We start from the raw sequence: 21,892 nt of genomic DNA, 5'->3' as shown, positions 1-21,892 counted from the left end.
GGAATTGAAGTGAAATGTTCAGTGCTGGTAAATTCCAGCCACTTAATTCTACAATGGGGAAACTATCTTAAAACTCCTGGCATCTAAATGACTATCCGGTTTCCTCCAAGGCTGAGAGGAAAGCCACCTGTGACTGTCAGCTTGACAGGGTGTAGCATCACCTAGGAGACAAACCTCTCAGGTGCGGCTGTGAGGGAGTTCCTGGCTTAGGTTAATGGAGGTGGAAGGACCCTGAATGTGGGCAGCACTGTCCTATGGACCAGAGTCCCAGCTGAATAAAAGGGAGAAAGCAAATGAAACACCAACTTCTTGGCTTCAGATGCAATGGACCAGCTGCCTCCAGCTCCTGCCGCCATGCCTTCCACACCGTGGTACATTGTCCCCTTGGACTCAGAGCTGGAATAAACCTTTCCTTAAGTCACTTTTGTCGGGTGTGTGTCACAGCAAAGAGGAAAGGAACTGAAGCGCCTTCTGAGTTCAAAGCTGTGCGTTTTTATTCCGACAGTGTTCAAAGCCATGCGTTTTTATGCTGACCGTCATTAGGTCATCCCTCTTATGCGGCCACGTGTCTTAGCTTTCCATCCTTCCTTTCTCTCCCTCGTTCCTTGCAGTAGCTGGTGTTTCTTGCTCCTGTGTGCTATATCTGGGAACTAGTTAATGAAATGGGAGGTGTCTGCTGGCAGTGAACTGGGAGGAAGTACATAGCTTGGGTCATCACAGAAGATGCTGCCCTTAGGTTTGCCTTCGGTGCATGTCCTATCGTTGCCCACTATCGCTAGCTTTCAGAGTTTTGCTATTTCAAATTGTAATTAGCTGATTATTTTTTAAGCATAATTCTTAAGAGTTTGTGAATTTAAAATAATCATTATACTTTTAAATGAACTTACTATAATTATTGATGTCCCTAAACACCCAGTTCTGTTTCTTCTCACTCAAACTCTGCAGGTGTTTCACCAAAACCAGCGCTCCCCTTCCTGTGGTCCCAGTGGTAGCGCCTTATCCTCAGGATGGTCTGGAAATGAAGCCCCTCAGTGCCGTGAAGGCACCCGTGTGTCCAGCTTCCACAGTTCCTGACTGTGGTCAGTTACCTGAGGAAAGCATCAAGGACAGTGTGGCACCAGCACCTACCCAGCACACCTGCTGTCAGGACACGCTCAGTGACATCAATTCTGATTCCACAGAAGATACAGCCGAGTTCAGCAGAGGTACAGGGAGGCGTTTAGTTTCTGGTCTCCAGTGGGCTGAGAACTTTATCAGGAAGTTTTCTACCGTCAACTCACTGTTTGCTAGCAGACTGGGTGGGAGCATTGGGAACTTCAAGAAAAGATAAGGATGGATAAGAGACACTGGGAAATTCTGTTATTACATCCGGTAGCTCATGTTGTCTCTTCCATCTGAGCACTAACCAAAACTGGCCCTGCTTAGCTTGTGGAATTGGATGAGCGCACACGTTCAGGGATGGATAGCAGTAGATAGCTCAGGCTGCTCATTCCATAGCATTAGGGGATGAGCCCTGCTTTTCTCTGGCTCGGCTGTACAAACTATAATCTTTCTGTAAAGTACTATTTGTAGGGGCTCTTAAGAGGATCATTTTAATCTCAAATAACTTATATAGTAAGTGACTCAAGAGAATTGGTTTTTTTTTTTTTTTTTTAATGTATTCTTCTTCCTCGGAGTCAAACCAAACTTAAGTGGGACTTACTTCTTTGTGTTTCTTTATTATTCAACCTACTGTTTTCAGAACTGCTGTGTGAAGACCGTCTATTAGTCTATAATGTGCCCAAATCTCGTGTTTTTCAGGAGATAGCAATGGCCCTTCAGACGCAGAGGACAGAGCTTTAAGTTGGGATCCTCTTATCTTGTCAGCTGTCGTGGAGGACTGCGTGGAGAAGACAACATGGTCTCCTGGCCGTCCTCTGGAGGGGCTGCCGGTGGTTCTTCGGCAAGCCCAGGAGACCTGAGAAAGTACACAGGCCTCCTCATGTTCCCACTGTAAGCCAGTGACTGTACAGCACAGGCTGGGGACAAACTGTGTGAAGGACATTAATTCAAACCAGAGAAAACCGTTATTTATTTTTGTAGTAGTAATGTCATGAATGTATCTTAAAAATGTGTGCCCTTTTATATTATTTATGTCTTAAGTATGCCCTTTTCATTTCTTCTTCCCCTTCAATGGGACCCCCACACCACCACCTATAGTTTCAGTAACTGGGAGAGCATAGGGATCATTCTGTTTTCCAGAACCTTCAATGGCAGTAGGAACTTGTGCTGGGTCCCGTCTTCTGGCCTATTCAGTTGTGGGGAGGAAGACTGCCCAAGCCTTTTGAAGTTTGCCACCGTCACCCCCAGATAGAAAACTGTCACTTATCCCAGGCTACCAGACTTTTGGGGAACTTTTAAAATCAACCACGGTTGTGATCTTATATTTATAATGGCAAACCCAACTGACAAATTTTATGGCTGCCTTCCAGAAAAGTACTAATACTGACTTAGTTTCTCTGTCTACCTGGGTACAAGAAATGATCAACCTTCTGGGTAGCAATTTAGCCAGTGTTATGAACAGAGAAGCATGTAGGGCCTGGTTGGATTGTTGGATTGTGTAGAAGGGGGAACCAAGTTCAGAAGGAAAATGAGTGCCTTCGTGGCCCACCGCTTTAATCATGTCAGCTTACAGGGTGGGCGCCGTGTTTGCAAGGGTGTGTGCAAAATCAGGCTTGCAAAGGGATAGCTTGCAAAGAAAGCTGCCACGCGCCCCAGGAAGAAGGGACCTAAGCGGGCTCTGTATTCCGTAGTGCTCGTAGTGCCTCACCACTTGAAGACGGCCCTTTCTGTCACTTCCAGCACGCACAGCGTCCTGGATGGTAGCAGCAAGCATGGTGGGTCAGCCTTCTGCCACTATGGCAGATTACCCGAGATGATTATCTTACTCGGGGGGGGGGGGGAAGGTTCTCTTGGCTCACAGTTTCAGAAGTTCCAGTTTGTGATTGAATGGACCTGTGGCCCTGGGCCAGTGCTGAGGAAGCACACTGTGATGGGCATGCATGGTGGAGCAAGATAGCTTATACCATAAGCCTGAGGCACGGGCAGAAAGGGAAGAGGAGCAGAGTGTACACACCCCCTCCGAGAGCGTGCCTCTAGATCTGGATCCCTCGCACTTATCCCTCGCACTTGTCCCCAGTTCAAGCCTCTACCACCCCCTAAACATGCCACCCTGGGCACCAGGCCTTGGGAAATGGAGCCAAACTATAGCAGATGGCAGGGAAGGCTAAGCTCGAGGAAAAGGTTTAGGGGCGTTTTCTGACATTTTTCTGGCTGCCAGCATTGTGAACTCAGTCTTTGGTCCACAGAGTCTCTGCATCACAGTTACTGTTTTCTGAGTGGCAAGAACATTGCAGCTATCTTTGGAAGGCTTTTCTCCATGTGTAGAACAGAAACCCCAGGCACCACAAATGCACTTCATAGCTCAAACCAGGCCCTGATGGATCACTGCTCTGTTTTTGAATGGTGTATCCCTTGGGGTGGGGGGAGGGGGAACGACAGAAAATTATTCTCCTTTGTGGAATCCAACAATTGCAGAATACGTTTTGTTCTAGTTGCCCACAGATCGCAGTGGAAGAGAATCAGACTCTGTACTAATCAACTCTGTGTAGATGTGCCAGTGTTCCCTTTCACGCATTTGTATCTTTTATAAACAGAGCTGTTAGCAGGTACGTGCTGGTTCAGCAAGGTAGAATGCAGCAACTGGAATTCCATAGTTGGGTAGTGGGGCTGCTGGAGAAGCAAGTTCCATGATCTCGGGGTTCATGTCTGTAGTATACGAGATCTGCAGTTAGTTTTGGAGACAGTTAGCTGCAGCCCATACATCTGTGACTAGCAAAGGACAAAGTCCTAGTACACGTGACGTAGAGACATACTGTGTGTTTTGCCAGTCTAGTTAGAACAAAGCTGTCCCATCTCGGAGTGGGGGTTTAGGAAAGCAGGAAGCAGATGTCTGTGGGCGGTCAGTTCGTTGTGACTTGTGAAGCATGAGCTTTAGGTCAGAAACTGCTTTTAAAGATTGAATTTGACATGGGGCTTGCCCATGATGAAGAGAAAATGACTTTACCTTTAGGGCAATCTCATTGTGGACTGCTTTATTTATGATAGTAACGCTGTTTTAAGTGTTATCCGTTTTATTGTATTTTATTTATAAAAATGGCTTTATATATTGAGATATATAAATATAAATATAAATCTATATAATTGCTTTTATATTTAGGAGTTTGAATTCTCCTCAGTGTGAGTTTCTCTGAACTTTCATGCCCTGCACAGTCACCAAAAGTGGTCCTAGCAAGTGTCACCCCCCCCCAGGAATTAAGAGGCCACAGGAAAATATGGGGGTGGCATGCATTTGTGGAGGAACTACTGTGTTTTAGTGTTATCCAACCCCTACAGCAAGCAGAGCAGGCATGAAATTCCCGGCTCACATGTGAACAAGAGGCTGCACTGGAGCCATTTCCCCGGCCCGTCACTCGTGTTCCCATTTCCCTGCTCTCTGGACACTCTCTGTGGGACCAGTCCAGAACGTGGGCTGTCGGATCCCTACTGCGCTCTTCCTCTGCAAGCCTCCCGCCGCAGGCTTCCCCCTGTCCAGACTCATCCCAAACTGGCAGAGCAGAGCCAAGTACTCCATCTTCAGGAGTCTCTCATTGGCATCCTGCCCTAGCCCTCACCCCACTCCTACCCTTTCCCTCTCCCTCTCCCTCCCCCCATGGAGGTTTGACCTTAACTGACCTGATGACCGTGAAGTTGGTAGGGCCTCTTCATGTTTTGGGTGACTGTTTAGCATTAAACTTACTCGAGTCCTAGTGAGTCATGTCGCCGCTCCCTGGTTGTGTTCTTCAGTGCTGACTCTGGGGATAGGTGCTGTACAGGGTACGGGTTAATTGCATTATTGAAACTGTTGGTGTGATCTCATCATCAAGTGGTTTGCCGGATTCGCTTTGTACAGACTGAATCTCTGAAGACCAAGGCATCGTACCAGGCTGATCCTATCACTTCTCTCCGCCAGCTTCAGTGCTGCCAGGAAACTGTTCGGAATTGTCTTTACCTGTATTGCTCGCTCTTACAGCCTTGACTGTGAGATGCACGTTTTGTACTATATTGAAAAATATGTTTTATTTTCCTTAAAGTTGTGATATTATGTTTGAAATTGTACATACTTTAAGTGATGTAGTTTTGACAGGTTTTATTTTGTTGATATGATTTTATATTAAAAGAGAATGCTGCTTTCACACACAGTAGCCCTGTGAAGAGGGGTACTCGTGCACTTGTGTGTGCACAAAGTAGCCCTGTGGCTTGTTTCTAGGGTATGTAATGTCCTGTTTGGAAACTTTTCAGAATCTCCACCTTGTTGCTCTGCAACTCCCCTGTGTACACCCAAGGGCCCAGCCACCTCTCACTTGTCCTATCGAGATTGGGAGGGAGCAGAATCATGGGCAGGGGTTTGCTAGGGAAGATAGCATCGGGTAGACAGGTGGATGGGGAGAAGCGAGGTGAGAGGAAGCCCTTCTTCCTTGGAGTGTCTGTTACTGCAACCTCAGGATCCTTGGAGTGTAACTCCAGGATGGATGCAGCATCTCCAAATAAACTTGCTTCACCGCTTTGAATAGTGGAAGTGGTTCATCTTCCCTGACCAGAAAAAACAACAGAACCCTCCCCATCGGGTGTGGCCGCCGTTTTGTACTTCATTTCCCATACTTAAATAAACTATTTTTTACTCTTAGACACAGTCCTGAGAGCTGTGAGGAAAGCTGAAACCGTTTCTAATAAAGTCGAAGTGTGTGAGAACCAAAGAAACTGAAGTTTCTCCCAGTTTTCTGTCTCCCGTCAGGCGCCACTTTCCTTGTTGCTGGCAGATCAGCCTTGGCTTCGCTGCTGTTTTCTTCTCATCCGAATCCTCTGCGGAGGCAGCTCTGCGTCCTGATTCTTCCAGTCAGCCAAACAAGCACTCGCTTGTGTTTCACCCAGATCACACACACACACACATACGCACACTCGGAGCCAGTGACTCACGCTGGCAGCTAGCAGAGTGTGACTTTGGAACAACCCTCACTTTCTGTCAGCCAGCTCCCCCAGGCCTGGTGGCTGGCGCAGATTCCACTGCTGGGTCAGAGGTGTCCCTAAGCTGCGTTTCAGCAAAGAAACACATACCTAGGCACCTGGTTCTTCCTGCCAGTAAAACAAGGTCCAAGCAACCAACTCAGAAGTTTGGAATTGAAATAATGCTGCAAGACATAGATAGAATTGCCCTAGGAATTGCTCAAGCCAGCTCCTCCCTCATCCCTCTTCTCGAAAGAGCTTAGAGCTGTCTCTTAGTGTCCTGGCACCAGGGACATTCCCTGTACCATATTCAGCTACTCTCAGTTGCCTTCCATGTTTTCTTCAGTTGTGTAGTGTCCTCTCTCTGCCACAAGCCAGCTCAGGGTCACTTTTATCACGTGAGGTGATGCAGTTGGGACACATCCACTTCCCCAGTCGGGATATTGAATGGGAGGTAGTTGGTATCTGCGTGTTGGATGGGGAAGGGAGAGTTGCCTCCTTGCGTTTAAGACCACAGTCTGGTGGGATCATTCCACCCTCTTTGCCTTCCCTCAGCCTGTTTGCACTGTCATTGAACTCCTGGTGTTGCAGTCACCGTGAGGGTGACTTTCACTGGTGCCTCAGTGGATTCTTGCACAGGGTCTGAACTTGAGGTGGTCGTTGCTGTTTCAGTGCCTAGAAAGGGCACAGGTGGGCAGAGAAGAGCAATCAGGGGTGCTGAGGCCACTCTGGGGACAGCACAGAACCCAGCCCTGGTCTCTGTGTAGCCATTGGCACAGGTGCTGCCTACCTGCTGGTGCCTCAGTGCTTTCCCTGGATCTCCTCTGATGCTGCCTGTGCTCCCTGCGGTGGGCAAGGGAGAGAGGAGTGTCAGAGGGTTCTGTACCTTCCTAGCCTTCCTTCCCAATTCAGAAAAGTCCAGACCCCAAAAAGATAGGCTGTACACTCACATGGGAACAAGCAAGCGGCTGAGGTCTGTGGGGAGAAATGCAAGACTATTACTTGTCTGATGCAGTGCAGACCCCAGGAGAATGGCCCTTCCCTTCCTAGTGGGCTTAATGCAGAGTCTCAGAATCCTAGGGGAAATGGCCTCAGAGCTTGAGGCTGGCTGGGGTCTTGACTGTCAAAGGATGACACACTAACAAGGGAAGAGACTAGATTCCTCTTTGGGTAGGTCTACACCAGACTGCCCTATGGGGTCAAACAGCCCATCCTTTCATTTTCCCCACTCACAGGGGAAAGTGTGTGGGTGTCGAGCAGCATACTGGAACACCAGTAGAGAGATTGCCAACGCCACCACCATTCCTGTGCCTGCAGCACCCAGTACAGCGGGGTAGGCACTGAAGGCAGGGTCCACTAGGAGGTGAGAGCATGGATTGTATTAATTGGCAACACGGAGATGGTACCCTGCATATCCCAAAGTTTCTGCTGCCTATTGTGGGAGGCCTGGGGAATGTGGTGGTGTTCAGTTCCTTCCCATTGAAAGAGGTGATCTGGCTGCCTGGTGCTGATGGTTTGATTCCCAGCCAAATACCCATTTCTGGCAAAAGATACATAAGGTTACTTATCTTGATGTATCAGGCCTGAAAGGATAATATATATAGGCCATGAAGTAAGGAATTCCCAGGACAGAAAGAGCAACAGGAAGCTGAGCTCTCCTGTTCCTTGAGAGGTAAGACTGAGGCACAGAATGGGCTCCTCGTAACCCCTAAACATCATTCTCTCTCCAGTTTCTTCAGACTGAAGCTGGAGTAGGTCTGCTCCTATGCCTGGGTTCTCCTGAGCTGCCCAGAGAGATGGTAAAGGACAGTAGGAAAGAACAAATAGATGCATACATAGGCTAAGGGACCATCAGGATGGAGACAAAGGACTGGAGCAGGATACCCTGTGAAGAGGAGGATAGGTCAAGTTTCAGTTCTTTGGGAAAAAGGCAAGTTCCTCCCTGCTGCCAGCCCAGCACCTGGCGTCTTCACCTCCGAAGGATGTCCTGCGGTGTGGTGGTTCATAGCCAGGATGCGGAAGGCGTAAAGGACTGCTGGGTCCAGCCCTCCCAGAAGCCGGTTCCTGCTCTCTGGCTCGATGTCACTAGCGGCTACCTCCCAAGCACCAGCCTCTGAGCTGGGGACACTGGCTCTCTGCTGTACCAGGAAGCCCGTCAGGTTTCCGGGTCCGTAGATGGCCCACTGCAGCTGCACCTCTCTCCGTTGTCGTCTGTAGGTCAGGCGGCTGATGGTGACATTGGGAGGGGCTGGATACCCTGGAGGTGAGTGAAGATGGGGATACATAATACAGGCATCTGCCTAGCAATAGCTATGTGGGTTTCCCCCTTGGATGGAGAGTCTGCAGAGAGGACGGACAGGATGGCGTGTGTATTCCTAGGCGCCTGTAATCTCCACTTTCCCATTGATAAAATGAGTGGCGTTCTATGTGCCTGTATTCGAGATTCCACCAGATTCACACTCCCATAACCAATCTGGTCACTTTCTGGAAGGTGCCTAAATTTTGGAGAAGGTAATTTCCAAAGCCTCCTGCAAAGCCCTCTGCAGCCATCCGTCACCTATGTCCCTTGCCACAGGAGCACACACCCCCTTTACACTCACTCAGGACCTCCAGCAGCACACTCTGGCTGCTATTGCCCACGGCATTGTGGGCCACACACTGGTAGGTGCCCCTATGGTGTGCTGGGTCAGCATCTCGGACTTGAAGGCGCAGGTGGGTGCCCTCGGGGTGTAGCATGAACCCATAAGCACTTTGTTCCAAAGGCTGTTGCTGGGGTCCGAGCCAGAGGAGCCGAGCAGGTGGTGTGCCCTGCTGGAGAGCACAGCCCAGCCAGGCCTCTTCTCCCTCTAGCACCGACACTCGGGGTTCAGCCACTGCCAGCTGTGGGGCTTCTGCAGAAACAGAGAAGATGATGCTGTAAAAAGTAGCTGCCCCCAGCTGGTGGGAATAGCTGTTGGGAAGCCTGAGTAGATAGAGAAGGCAGCTTTTCCTAAGCCTCTTGGCCCTCCTGTTCAGACTTCTGATGTGGTCCACTCCGGGTTCTGCCGGTCATTGCAGTGTTCCTGAGTGATCCTCCACCTTCCCATCCCAGCCTCTGTTACTTCAGGCAGGGGTCCGGCTTACTCATCCCCCATCCCCAACATCTAGCTGGGGCCTCCTTCCTGCAGCAGCCTGCCATCTCCTGGCTGGCACTTTACAGAGCCATAGGATTCTGAAGGCCCCTGACAGTCAGGTGCCAAAGGATCTCTTGGAGTGGGATTTCTGAGTCTGAGGCATCAGGAAGGAAACATTTTGAGTTGAGGATCTCCTTAAAGCCCCCTAAAGTGCACTCATCTCGAAGACTTTGGAGAGCAAGTGGAGAATTATTTTGTGAGACCTGATGCATGCAATAGCTCCTGTTTGCTTTCCCCACCTTTTAAATCTTTCAGTTTTGAACTCTTATTTTCAGTTGTTCATAGACTGGGAAGGGGTGGGTGAAGACGGGGAGTGGGGGACCAAACTGTAGATAAAGCAGGGAACGCAAGAAGAGAGGTCTTCGATGCCTGAGGCTCTGAAAGTCAAGAATATGGCCAGGCACCTCCCTTGGGCAAACGATAAAGTGATAAATGCAATCAATGGACCCACACCATCTAGTCCAGTGCTGCCCCATCCCAGACTGTAGCTGGCAGCCACGCATGTCCACTGAGCACTTGAAATGAGGCCAGAGGTACGGTAAATTACAAATATGCTGCATTTTCAACATAGTGTGAAAAATGTTAATTAACTCATGAATAACATTATTACATGGGAATGAATTTTAAATAATTAAATGTTTTACCTCTTAATGTTTTAATGTGGCAACTAAAATTATATATAGCTCATATTATATGTTTATTAGACAACACTGATCTTGACCAAGTTCTCTCGTTTTATGGATTAAAAAGGGAGAGGGGCTGGCAAAAATGGCTCTGTGTGAAGGAACTTGCCACCAAGCCTGAAAACCTGAGTTCATATGGAATCCACATGGGAGACGGAGAACATTGACTCTCACACATCGTCCTCTGTCTTCGACAGGCAGAGAGTGGCAAGGGCGCACACACACACACACACACACACACACACACACACACACACACACACGGAAATAGTCTGAACTCCTGGAGAGAAAGTGAATCAGTACCTCTCTTGATTCACTTCTCAGTACAGCACTGCAGACCTCCAGAGTCCCTAACCCTGGTTCTGAAGGGGTCCCCATGCCCAAACCCCAGCACCATGACGGGTCCCTGCTCACCTAGCCTTAGCCGGCAGTGGGAACCAGGGCCTTTGAGTGGGTGAGAGCCATGGCAGATAAACTCTCTGCCTGCCAGATCTCTCTGAGCCTGTAGGAGGTAGACAGCCGGAGAAGAGCTGGGGTCACCCAGGGACTGCTGATGTCCGTCCAGCCAGCTCAGCATGGCAGGAGGTTCACCTCCAGGCCACTCACAGCTCAGCATGATGAACTGGTCACCTACTGTGGCTGTGGTCCCACAGGTGGGGCTCCTGGGAGGTTCCCCTGGAAAGGAGAGATGGGATCTTGTGGGCAGGGGAAGGGCCTGGCGGACACACTCTCCCCCTACCTTTCCCTCCACTCTCTCACGTCCCTTGTCATTTATCCAGGGCTGACCGTGTGGGACGACAAAGGCAGCAGCAGACGCTGAGCAGCTATTAAAGTTGGTGAGCACTAGATTATAGGTGGAAAACAGTCTTGGGCTCTGGGTGCTCTTTGAGACAGAAACACATTGCAACCCTCACTTGGGCATGGATGCAGAGGAGGACACAGAATAGAACATTTGGCGAAGACAGCTTTGAAGTCTATTTCTAGATCAACATGTAACAGGCAGAGGCAGAGTGTAAGACTGAGGGTGTCACAGGTGGAGGCAGAGGAGGGCAGAGAACATGATGGACAGGAAGCTGAGAATGGAATGTTACCATCTCTGTGTTCCCTGAAATGCCTGGGAGCAGGAGCTCCAGAGCTTAATCCCAGACCCCAGGTCCTTCTGGGTATCCTATAATTCATGCCCACACTTCCTGGAGCCAGCACTACCAGGGTTCTGGGTGTTAGCTGTGTCTACTTACAGAGAGTGACCCTGCAGAGGATGGGCATGGCCAGGGTTGGGTGCTGTCCCATGCAGGTGAAGATGCTGCCATTCGGAAGTCCAGTGGCTGTATAGCTCCAGGTGACATTGTTGGGGGCAGTCGGGCCAATCCCTTGGGGCCCTTCCCAGTGAAGCTGGGCTTTTGGAAAACCCCCAGACCAGGTGCAGAGCAGAGTCACAACCCCAAGGGTGGGGAGCACAGCACAGGAGGGCTGCCCTTTGGGGGGATCTAGGTAGAGAGGTGGGTGAGAAGGAGCTGAAATGGCTCCCCTGTTAGTGCCCAGAAGGCCCAGGTGGGGGCTTGGAGAACGGGGGTGACGAAGGGGAAGAAAATGGAAAGGGGGTTGGCAAAGAAAATATAGGCCTTTGAGTCAAGGAACAAGGAGTTCAAGGGGTAGGCAGTTCGGAGCTCCTTTGGGTTCCCAGAGGCCCCATGAAAGGCCTTTGGTTCTCATGTTTGCCCCTGGAATCTCGCCTCTCTGTCATTGTAGTGCCCTTCTCTGTGCCTCAGTCCAGGCCTTGGGACCATGGGAGTAATGACTTGGAGAGGGTACTAGGGAAGTCTAGGAGCTTCCTGTCTCCCAGCTCTTCCCATCACCTCCCTTGGCCTTTCTCCAGACACACCTTTCCCAACTCCAATAACTTTGACATCATGTCCTCCAAGGTGGCTGGAGGCTGCCTGAGCAGAAGCCTGGGTAAGCTCCAGATTTGGGTGCCCTCCCCACTCAACACTTACAGTAGATGGTGAGCTGGACAGTGGACTGGGTGTGGGTATCTAGGTGGCTGTTGTGGGCCAGGCAGGTGTACAGGCCTGTGTGGGTGCGGCTAGCTCTGGCAATGATGTAGGTGGGTCCAAGGTGGACCTGAGAGTCATCACGGAACCACACATAGTGACTAGGAGGATTGGATGCAGCAAGGCAGCTCAGGGTCACCTCTTCCCTCTCACTGGCCCAGAACCCGTCCTCAGTGAATCCCAGGGGCTCCACAGTGATCACAGGCTTGTCTGGACCATCTGGAGGACAAGGAAGGTCCGTCACACCTCTCCATCCTTTGTCCTTCCGTTCGCTCATGCTGTTGTTGCTGATTGTCTTCATCCATAGTACACACTGGCTAGCTGCAAGCCTTGTTCCCTGTGTTAGAGGCTCCCGAGACTGGGAAGACTGGGACATAGGCACGGTACAGCGCAGAGTGGACAAGTCTCCTGGAGGCTGGAGCCTCATATTGTGGGAACTGAGCTTGGCCTATAGGGTTGGGTTGAAGCAAGGGTCCTACTAGGCAGATGATCAGGAATGGTTGACCACTCCAGACTCCAGAAGGAAGGAAACATAGGAACAACATTCTGAGCAAAAAGCCTACAGCCAACACTCTTCAACTCACTGAGTGGCTGCCCTCCCCTCTCTGGATTTCCGAAATGGGGCTCTCCACTCCTGCCATCCTTTCCACCTTCCAGAAGGGAGAGAAGTCTGCCTTCCTCCTCCACCCTGCTTCCTTTTCTTTCCCCGGCTCTCTTGCTCACTCTACGGCACCCTGTCTTCAGTCTGCAATCCCTCCCTACACACTATCTAAGTTACTGGAAGGGCACCATCAGTCCCTGCTCCTTAAGGTCTCTGGACCAGTGGGCAAGGTAGCATTTTTAAGAATGTCAGTCTCCAGAGGTAGAGGGAGAGAATTAGGAGCTCAAGATGAGTCTAGGCTACACAGTGATTGAGGCCAGCCTAGACTAAGACCTTGTCAAAAAAAAAAAAAAAAAGCAAGCAAATGAATAGCTCTCTCTCTCTACCTAGACCACCGCTGTTGGGGGTCATTGTGTTGTGGGTTTAAATTTACGATAATCAAATCCTAGCAAAAACAACCAAATTCAATCAAGCAAACCACACACCAGTTTTTACTTTAATATTTATGTCAAGTAGATATATCTAGAACATTATTTCAATATCTATTCAATTTAAAAGTTAGCACTGTGCTGTTTTATATTTCCTCACTTCAAATGGGTCTTTAAAACCTCGGGTGCATTTCGCCCTTATTCGTGGAGCTCAGATTGGCCACATTCTCAAGTAATCAGAGACACCTGTGGCCACCATAACGGGCACTGAAAGTGGCTTTTTGTCTTCCTCCGGCCTTCACTTTCTGGTTTCTGACTGGCAGCTCTTGGGCCAGCTTGCTGTTCTCTTTGCTCTGTGGCCCTTCTCCCAGCTCCCCCAGGGGTCTGCTGATCAGTTAAAGCCCCACACACTCAAAACAAAGACCAGCTTTTGAGGTCACTCCCCAAGTTGTAAGTAAGATCATAAATGGGAATAGATGCCCCTTTTCCTGGAAAAACAAACTCATTACTTTCAAAGGTTCAAAACCTTGACGTGAGAGACACATTTGGCCCCAATGGGAAAAAGCACCTTCTAATGTTTGGAGTCTCTGGGGGCAGGGGCTGGAGCACTCTTGTGAAAGGATTTGGGAAGCTCTAACGTGGGACCAGAGGCCAAATTTGGGTAGGTAGGGGCCAGCCAGGGTCCCGAGTTAGTTCTACTCACAGATGACATCTAGGAAGGCCCCGTCGCTGCTCAGCTGGTTGATTGCATTACTGGCACTGCACCTGTACCAGCCGAGGTGGGTCCGGTTGACTGGATCTAGCTGGAGCCTGGGCTCTGAAAGACCCACGAGGACCTCCTCAGGTCTTTGGGGTGTGTGATGGCGCCAGGAGAAGGTCAATGGCTCTGTGCCCTCCCTCACGGCACATGTGACCACCACGGAGACGCCTTCTATTGGGGATGGGTCACTCAGGTGCACCCGAGGCTTGGACACAGGCACTGATTAGAGAAAGAGAGACCTTGGGTTTGTTACATAGACCCTTGTCCAACGGCCCGTGCCCTGCTGTCCATGGGCTTTTCTGGTCACTTGATTTGGAACAGCCCATCTTCTAAATCCCAGGATTCCCCACTCGCGGGAAGAGTCATTAAATCTGGAGCGCACCACGCGCCAAGAAGGGCATGCATAGAAGCTGAAGGCTGGCGACAACAGCCTTGGCGCCTCACCCAGCACGGCCAGTGTAAGATACAAATAGGTGGTGTGGACCTGGCCATCGGATACAAGCAGGGTCTGGCATAGGAAGTGGCCACGGGCACTCTCTCGGAGCTCCTCTATCACCAGGCTGCTGTTCCTCAGACTCACGACTCCCAGAGCTTTCGCCCCGGACTCCACCCTCGAAGAGGCTCCGTTGGCGACTGCCACAGGTCGAAGAGCCAGGGAGCCCAGAGGAGTGAAGCTCCAGAGGACCGCCACTGGGGCGGGCCCAGGACGGCAGTCTAGTTCCACAGAGCTGCCCCGCACTCCTTGGATAGACAAAGCCTCCTCTCCAGGTTTGTTGGAGGTTGAGTGGGGTTGGTCTGGGGACATAAGAGACAACCATAATGTCTATGTTGTCCTAGATTCCAGGGTGTATTCCACCCCATTATCTGAAGTCTGTTTCTGGCCCTGTAGGTCCAGGGAGCCCAATGGGCTTCTGGGAGACTGTGGGGGCCAGTAGGCAAGATTTATGGCAAGTAGTCAAGAGAGACAGTCCCGGAGGGAATCTGTGGGGGTTCCCTGTTTAGATGCTTGGAAGGGAGTTTGATTGACATAAAGAGGCATCCTGAGCAGAGTCTCTCCCTCCCACCTTCATGCCAGCCTGTCTACCCTCTCATCTATCCATCAAACCATCTGCTAAAAATACAAACTCATGGGCTCCTCAGACCAATGAGTAAGAATCCCAGAGTCTGAGAAGGGGTCAGGGACCAGGAGTCTGTTTTTTGTTTGTTTGTTTGTTTTCAGATTTAGTGTGTTTATTTGTGTGTGTACACACGTGTCTGTGTGCGTATATGTGCACTTGTGTGTTTGCAGGTGCACATGTGGGAATCAGACAAGGGTATTGGATCCCTCAGAGTTGGAGAGACAGATGCTGGCAGGGATGCCCAGCTTGTTACATGAGCCCCGGCATCCAAGCTGAGCTCCTTATGATTGCTTAACCAGCAACCCATTTCTCCATCTCCAAAACAGGGTTTTCAACAAGCATCCCAAGGTCAGTCTGATTAGACTGGTGACAATGGCAATCCTGGGGACACAAGAGAGCTAGACAGGGTCTGGAAGTTTCTCTGTAAGGATTCCAGGCTAGGACTCTAGCTTCCTTAGATCCTATTGTGACCCAGGGAAAGAAGAGCAGCCTTTGCCAGTCCACCCAGCTCCATCAATTTGTCAACCAATCATGGTGCAGCGCATTAATGATTATAGTTAGTACATGTTAATTAAATGTCTAGCAGATGGATGACGTGAATGAAAGCCATCAAATGACCACATGTGTGTGCAAAAGAGAAGAAATAATGGGATGCGAGAAGGGGATAGGAGAAGGTCTGAGCGTCACTCACCTGAGGCTCCTGGATGCAGTAGGCAGAAGAGTACCAGGAGCTGGCAGCAGAAAGGTCTGTGATGGGCACTCAAACCCACCATGGCCCCATCAGGCCACTTGCAGCTCCTGCCTAACTCTTGAATCCCTCTCTTCAGGGCACAGAAGTCCTGGGAGGATGGAGATCAGGCTCAGGTTGCCAACCTCAGCCCTCCTGATACCCCTGCTCTCCTATTACCCTGACTGCCCTGATAACTCATGAATTATTTACCTGACAATTCACCCTATCCATAGCGCAAGGTTGGTGAGGGGCAGGCATGACGGAGAGGACCATGGCCCCCGCATTTCCAGCTGAGTTGTACCAGAGTGTCACCAATTGCGGTGGTGAATGAAGCCTCCAGCCTCAGAGCCTGTCAACTGCTCCATGTCGGGCTTCCATGGAAGGACGCCTAAGGTTTAACATGTTAGTGAATGTCATTCATCCCTTCCTGGGTTGTCCCCATATTTTGTGGGAAGCTAGAGATGTAGGAGGAGGAGTCAAACAGAGATGAAGGACTATGGGATTTCAGGAAGTTTCTAGCTTCTTGGAACTTTGGTAACTTCATAGATAAATGGGATTACACTCTAAGTTACAACATATTGTGTATGTTACATGAAATTTATATCAATGTGTGGGGGATATTTGGATGCTAGTAACATCCAGTTTCTTGATTTGGGTAGGGTCACAGTTCACAAAGCCTTAAAATTGTATGCACTTTTTGTTTGATATGATTCACACATGTATACATATACAGGTGTATGTATATATACATGTACAAATATACAGGTGAATCCTGCCTAGCACGCACTAGGTGCACCATTGTTTGGAGCTAGAGTAGAACTCAGCATTTTGTTCTCCAGGGTTCTCTGACTCCCTCTCTTGTGTGTCTCCTATCCCGTCCTGCTACCCTCATGGTGTTTGAATGACAGTCTGAGATGGGGGTCGGATTTTTCCATCCTCCATGACAGGGTTGAGGGGAGGGTGAGATTTCTGGACCCCAGTGAGAAGGGAGATCTGATGTCTGGTGTCAGGTTCTGGTGACAGGATCGCTGTCAGAGGCAACTGCTTGGCAGTTGGGTTCAGAGATACTCTGACCTTTGTAATTTTGCCCTGGGAGAGTAGCCCTGTGAACAGACTCTGCCTCCTCCCATAACCCATGGGCAAGGTTTCCTATCCCCCATCCCCTTAGCCCTGGTAGTCCTTGAAAAATCTGATTCCATCCTTGTAGTGAGGACAAGTGTGCCTGATCCTGGAGACTAGTTCATATGGATCACTTGTTTTGATCTCTGACATGTTTCTCAAAGCAGGATTCTTCAGAACCCCATTAGATGCTGGAGAGACTGCGCAGTGACTAATCACCTGCCATGTAAGCCCAAGGCCTGGAATTTAGATCTACAGAACGCATGTAAACGCCACATGGGCATACTAGCCCACCTGTATGCTGTGGAACAATGTTTTTGGACACTGCAAGGATTTGTCACTTGTATTGGTTCAATAAAATGTTGATTGGCCAGTAGCCAGGCAGGAAGTAGAGGCAGGACACCTAGACTAAGAGAATTCTGGGAAGAAAAAAGACCAGACAGTTGCCATCCAGACACAGATGAAGCAAGATAAGAATGCTACACTGATAAAAGGTACCAAGCCACGTGGCTAAACATAGACAAGAATTATGGGTTAATGTAAGTTGTAAGAGCTAGTTAATAATAAGCAATAATAAGCCTGAGCTAATAGGGCAAATAGTTTATAATTAATATAAGCCTCTGTGTATTTCTTTGGGACTGAATGGCTGTGGGACCAGGCAGAACAGAAACTTCTGGCTACACCTGTAATTCCAACCTCAGAAAGCAGAGATGGGGATCACCAGAGCAAGTTGGAGAGACAAGTTTGATGGAGATGTTCTTCCTCATTGATCATGTAGAAGACCTCAGACTTCCACATGCACAGACATTGCCCCTTACATGTGTGCTCCCACAAATGTAAACATAGATGTACACATGCAACCAAAATTGAAAAAGAAACTCAAATAGATTTGGGGACATTGAGTGGAGAACCTCGTACTGCCTTCTGCCTCAAGGTGTTCACTAGCCTGTCTCTGGAAAGAGTGTAGAGCCGAGGCAGTGTGAATTAGGAAACTTTTACAGGATGCTCCTGCCCATGAGAAGGGTTTGCTCTGTAGCAGAAGTTACTCTATGCTGCATGAAGAATTAACCCCTATATCTCTTTCTGATCTAGGGACAGCAGGATCACAGAAGACTCAGGCGGGCTTCTCAGTTCACACCCGGAGGAGAGGAAGTCAGGAAGTCAGGGAAAGAGGCCTATTCATTAGTTTTCTCCAGGGAACTAGAACCAACAGGATGTATGGGTATATTGCAAGAGGTTTTTTTTATTTTAACTTTTTGTTGTGCCGGGCCTTATACATGCTAAGCAAGCACCTGAGCATTGAACCACACCCAAGCCCCTCAGGAGGAGATTTGTTCTAAGGCCTCTCTGCTCATGTGATACTGCAGCTTGGTAAGTTGTGGTACCCCAGAGAGCTAGTTTTTCACTGGGAATCTGAGGGCAGGAAAAGATGCATGGCGTAAGAATTTGCAACAACACCATGAGAAAGTTCTGCTTGGCATGTTTCCTAAATATGCCCAATTCTCTCCACTTTTGTTTTCCATGGGCCCTATTGCTCTCCGGCTCTGGATACCTTCCCGTATGTCTCTGTACGCTCTGATACAGTGGTTCGTGCTGCCCAGCCAGGGGCCTGCAGAAGTGGTAAATTCCTTCTCTTCTGATGGGGCTACTCAAAATCCTTTTGGCCATATACAGTGTGAGGCTGTTGTTGCTTCTCTTAGGTAACCTGTGTTGACCATTAGGAAATGATGGCACACTACACTCTGAGCCCTTACCCAGCAGGCCTGTGAGGAAGGCTGGGAAAGCCTTCTTCCATCTGCAAGGACATCCCAGTGCTTCCCTGTGTCTCTTGACCCTGTCTGCATCCATGCTGGTGACAACAGGCGCCCAGGTTTCCTACTGCTGCCTCCCATTCCTCCTCTACCCTGGCACCGGCAAAAGCTACACCAACCTGGTTGCTAGTTAAACTCAGAGCCAGGTGACGCTTGTGCTTTTGCCTCTTACTCTCGCCTCTCTGCTTCCTAGAGGCAACCTCTGAGCTCTGTGCTCTGTTCCGGCCACGGGCCTGGTGTAACCATTTTGGAACTTGACTCTGCAGTCTCAGGGCTTTAGAGAGAAGCGGAGTGCGGAAGGATGGGAACAGCTGGAGCAGGGGCAGCAGATGCTTCTGGAAGCTAATAGCTTTTCCATACGCACCTTTTGGAGGCCAGCATGAGCCCCTGGGGACGCCAGCAGGAGATGAGCTGAGGAGCTGGAAAGGACATGGGTCAGAGGCTCCATGCTCGGCACATCCTTGGCTGTGCTCAAAATGGAAAGAAGGACAAGAGGGACAGAGGACCAGCTAGGGTCAGCGATCAGTCACTTTGTAAACTGCACCTTGGGGACTGGAGAGGAAATGAAGGAAGCCCTGCTGGAGCGGCTGGGGAAGGGGATGAGTGCGTCAGGGGAGGAAGGAAGAGACGGAGAAGTACGGCGGGGTGGGACAGGAGCTAGCTCACCTGCTGGGGCCGAGGGAAAGTCTTGTTTCTGGGGCCAAAGGGTCTGGAAACGAATGACCTTCCACCTGCTTCCCTGTGCCAGGGACCTCTTCACATCGGGCCTTTCCTGGGCCACTTTGTGTAAAACCTTTCCTTTCTCTGTCCCCGTTTCCTAGTAGGTTAAAAACGTGGTTACAGAACCGGCGGGTAAATCGGAGAGCATGGTTAGCATATGCAAAGTTTTAGGTTCTGTCCTCAGTAAAGCACACACACACACAAATACACACACACACACACACACTTTACTTATTCATTTTGAGTCCTAGTTTTTCTTCTATAAAATGGATTAATCATTTATTAGATCATATCAGGAAATTATTGTTAATTTGATTACATGAGTACTTTTGTGAATATGCATTGTTTCTATTTTAAAATAAATATTAAAGTATTCATTGATGGAACATAATAATATATTCCATATACCTTAAATATATCTACAAAAATAAAATTGGTGGCGCTTCTACCATGTGTCCAGTTCTAAACTGCCATAGGGATTATGAACAGAAGCTAAAATTTTCCTAATTTTTTAGAAGTCTGAATTTATGGAATAGGTGTGTGAGGTGTGTTGGGAGCCAGTCAAGAGCAAGGCCTGTGGGGGTGGTTAGAGCAGAGACGAGGAGGTCAGGAGGCACCCAGGAAAGAATGGCCCAGGGCAGAGAAACGAATGCCATCTTTGATGCCCAGGCCCACTCCTGTCAGGGATGAGGACAATGCCAGCAGCCTGGACTGAGGGGAGTGGAGGCCTGTCCCTGTTTATGGTGTCTCCAGAAGAACGGAGTTGGTAATTTAGAAGGAGCAGTTCAGGGATGTTTAAGATCAGGTGCTGGGTGGCTTGGGTGTCTGGTGAGGGCTGCTCTCTGCCTCTAAGACTGTGCCCGATGCTACGTCTCTGGAGGGGATGAGCACCGTGTCCTAACGTGGCAGAAGGCAGAAGGGCCAAAAGGAATAAACTCCGTGCACCAAGCCCCTTTATAAGGGCACCCAACCCATTCCCAGTGAAGGAGTCTAACTTCTTCTTTTAAGCCCATCCCCTAATCACGTTGCCCCAGAAACACATAAGTTTTGCAGCCCTCTTCTAAGTATAGCAATGCAGCTCCTGGATTCTGGTGGACATGGGAAGGGAGAGGAAGCCCCTGCCATCAACTCTGATTCTAATGAAAGAAAGGAATGTGCATTTTCGTGCACATAAGTTTTTAGAGTAAGATTCTTCGTTGTTGTGATTGGCACTGATGTCATTACCGTCAAACAGCGCAGGCTGTGACATTAGGTCTCAAAGGGTGCTAAATGCTGTGTGGTGCCAACAAAGTGTTCAAGTTTCCCTCTGCAGCCTTCAGTTGCCAGGTTCTTCCCTGGATTTTCCCTAGAAAGAAGCAGCAGGGGCTTCTCTTAGGCCTGAGGTGACAGTGTAGGGACTGTTTGTGTGTGTGGTAGGAGGTCTGTCTAGAGGACAGTTGACACCTGAACAGATCCTGACGAACGTGTGTCCACACAAAACAGAGGGGCATCCATCAAGGCCAGCCCTTTGCCTTTGACTGCAAGCCAGGCACCTGGGATCTGTGGAGAAAACCAGAGACCACAGAAACCTCCAGTCTCTCTCCATCTTTCAGTACTGGCTGGCTTCCCTTGCCTCCTTCCAAAGCCCTCCACCCCAACCTGGCCCGGTGTTCCAAGTTTTCTGGCTGGGGTTCAGGAAGGACTAGGGAGTTCCCAGAATGTCTCTGCAGGCTTCAGGGGGAGGCTTGGCAACTGGAAATTGTCAGCCGTCTCCTTGACAACTAGCAGCCAAATAATTCTGGGAATGGAGGAGGGAGGGGAGCTGTGTGCAGGGCAGCCAAGAGAAGCAGCCTTCAGCCCCAGAAAACTTCAATTCCTCATTACTTGTGCCAATTGGGTCCTGTCGGGAGACAGAAACCATGCATTCGCTGAAAATGAACATTTAACATAAGGAACTGATAAGGAGGCCTAAGGTTAATTAGGTAAGGGGCGGGTAACAAGAAAAGACTAGGGAAGCCACACCTGCAAGCGCGCCTCCCTCTCAGGGCTGGGAAAACCAGAGAAGTTCTCAAGAAAGGGGTCTCTGAAGAGCGGGGCTCTACCCAGGTGGTGGTAGGGTTGGGGGGTGAAAAGGAAGGGCTTGCATGCCCAGACCTTTGAGTAGCTGCCAGCTGGGTAGGAGGATAGCGTGGTCGTTGGCGGTGAGGTAGATGATGAAGACACAAATGTGGAAAATCTGAAAACTGGGTTCACCTGACGCTGTTAGGTGGGCCGGTGGGTGCTGGGGTGAAGAAGGCACCATTTGCGTCCTACTTGCTGTGAGCACAAGTAGGAGCTTGTCCTGCCTTCCGCTCCAGCCTACACACTCCCTCTAGTGGCTGAGACCAGTAAGGAGCCGTGGCAAAGCAGAAATAGGTTTGCAGTTCCTAAGGCCTGTGTTGCAAAGCTGAGTGTGGAAGAATATAAGCTTGAGCTATTATGGATCAGGACTGGGAAAGTTGGGTCTTCCAGCATTGTTGCTTATAGAAAGAGCAATGCTGCGCCTTGTAGGTGTTGATTCCTTAAGAACCACATGAGGTGTGGGCAGCTTTGTCCAGCCCTGATTGTTTTGAAGGGTTACTGGCATTCACAGGCTCTG

At 49.6% G+C, this 21,892-nt stretch overlaps 2 protein-coding genes across 4 annotated transcripts in view; one reads left to right on the top strand and one right to left on the bottom strand.

Annotated features, from left to right (window-relative positions):
- Cdon (cell adhesion associated, oncogene regulated) overlaps window positions 1-5,279 on the top strand; it is an 87,702-nt gene extending 82,423 nt beyond the window's left edge. For all 3 annotated transcript variants that reach the window (XM_050120026.1, XM_050120027.1, XM_050120028.1), the window contains 2 exons: window positions 946-1,205; window positions 1,801-5,279. In XM_050120026.1, the coding sequence (XP_049975983.1) occupies window positions 946-1,205; window positions 1,801-1,961 (421 nt within the window). In that variant the 3' untranslated portion in view covers window positions 1,962-5,279. The remainder of the gene's footprint in view (window positions 1-945; window positions 1,206-1,800) is intronic.
- Window positions 5,280-6,649: 1,370 nt separating this feature from the next.
- Vsig10l2 (V-set and immunoglobulin domain containing 10 like 2) lies at window positions 6,650-15,668 on the bottom strand. The gene is made up of 12 exons (XM_050120060.1): window positions 15,587-15,668; window positions 14,222-14,572; window positions 13,721-13,996; window positions 11,932-12,207; window positions 11,176-11,424; window positions 10,352-10,612; window positions 8,682-8,972; window positions 8,042-8,338; window positions 7,315-7,437; window positions 7,032-7,056; window positions 6,872-6,924; window positions 6,650-6,756 (listed from the first exon to the last, which is right to left on the bottom strand). The coding sequence occupies exons 1-12, from the start codon at window positions 15,666-15,668 to the stop codon at window positions 6,650-6,652; spliced, it is 2,391 nt and encodes a 796-aa protein (XP_049976017.1).
- Between the last annotated feature and the right edge of the window lie 6,224 nt (window positions 15,669-21,892).

Source organism: Alexandromys fortis, unplaced genomic scaffold (assembly GCF_014885135.2).
Source record: "Alexandromys fortis isolate MF-2015 unplaced genomic scaffold, M_Fortis_MF-2015_v1.1 scaffold_168, whole genome shotgun sequence".
NCBI classification, from domain to species: Eukaryota; Metazoa; Chordata; class Mammalia; order Rodentia; family Cricetidae; genus Alexandromys; species Alexandromys fortis.
Note: the sequence above shows the minus strand (reverse complement) of the source record. Positions and strands in the feature narration are given on the sequence as shown.

Coding starts and splice junctions, on each gene's coding strand:
- Vsig10l2 (XM_050120060.1), bottom strand. CDS start 15,668: ATGGTGGGTTTGAGTGCCCATCACAGACCTTTCTGCTGCCAGCTCCTG. Junction 8,973..10,351: donor CCACTGCCGGCTAAGGCTAG/GTGAGCAGGGAC, acceptor CTGTTTCTGCAG/AAGCCCCACAGCTGGCAGTG. Junction 7,438..8,041: donor TTCGGAGGTGAAGACGCCAG/GTGCTGGGCTGG, acceptor CTCACCTCCTAG/TGGACCCTGCCTTCAGTGCC.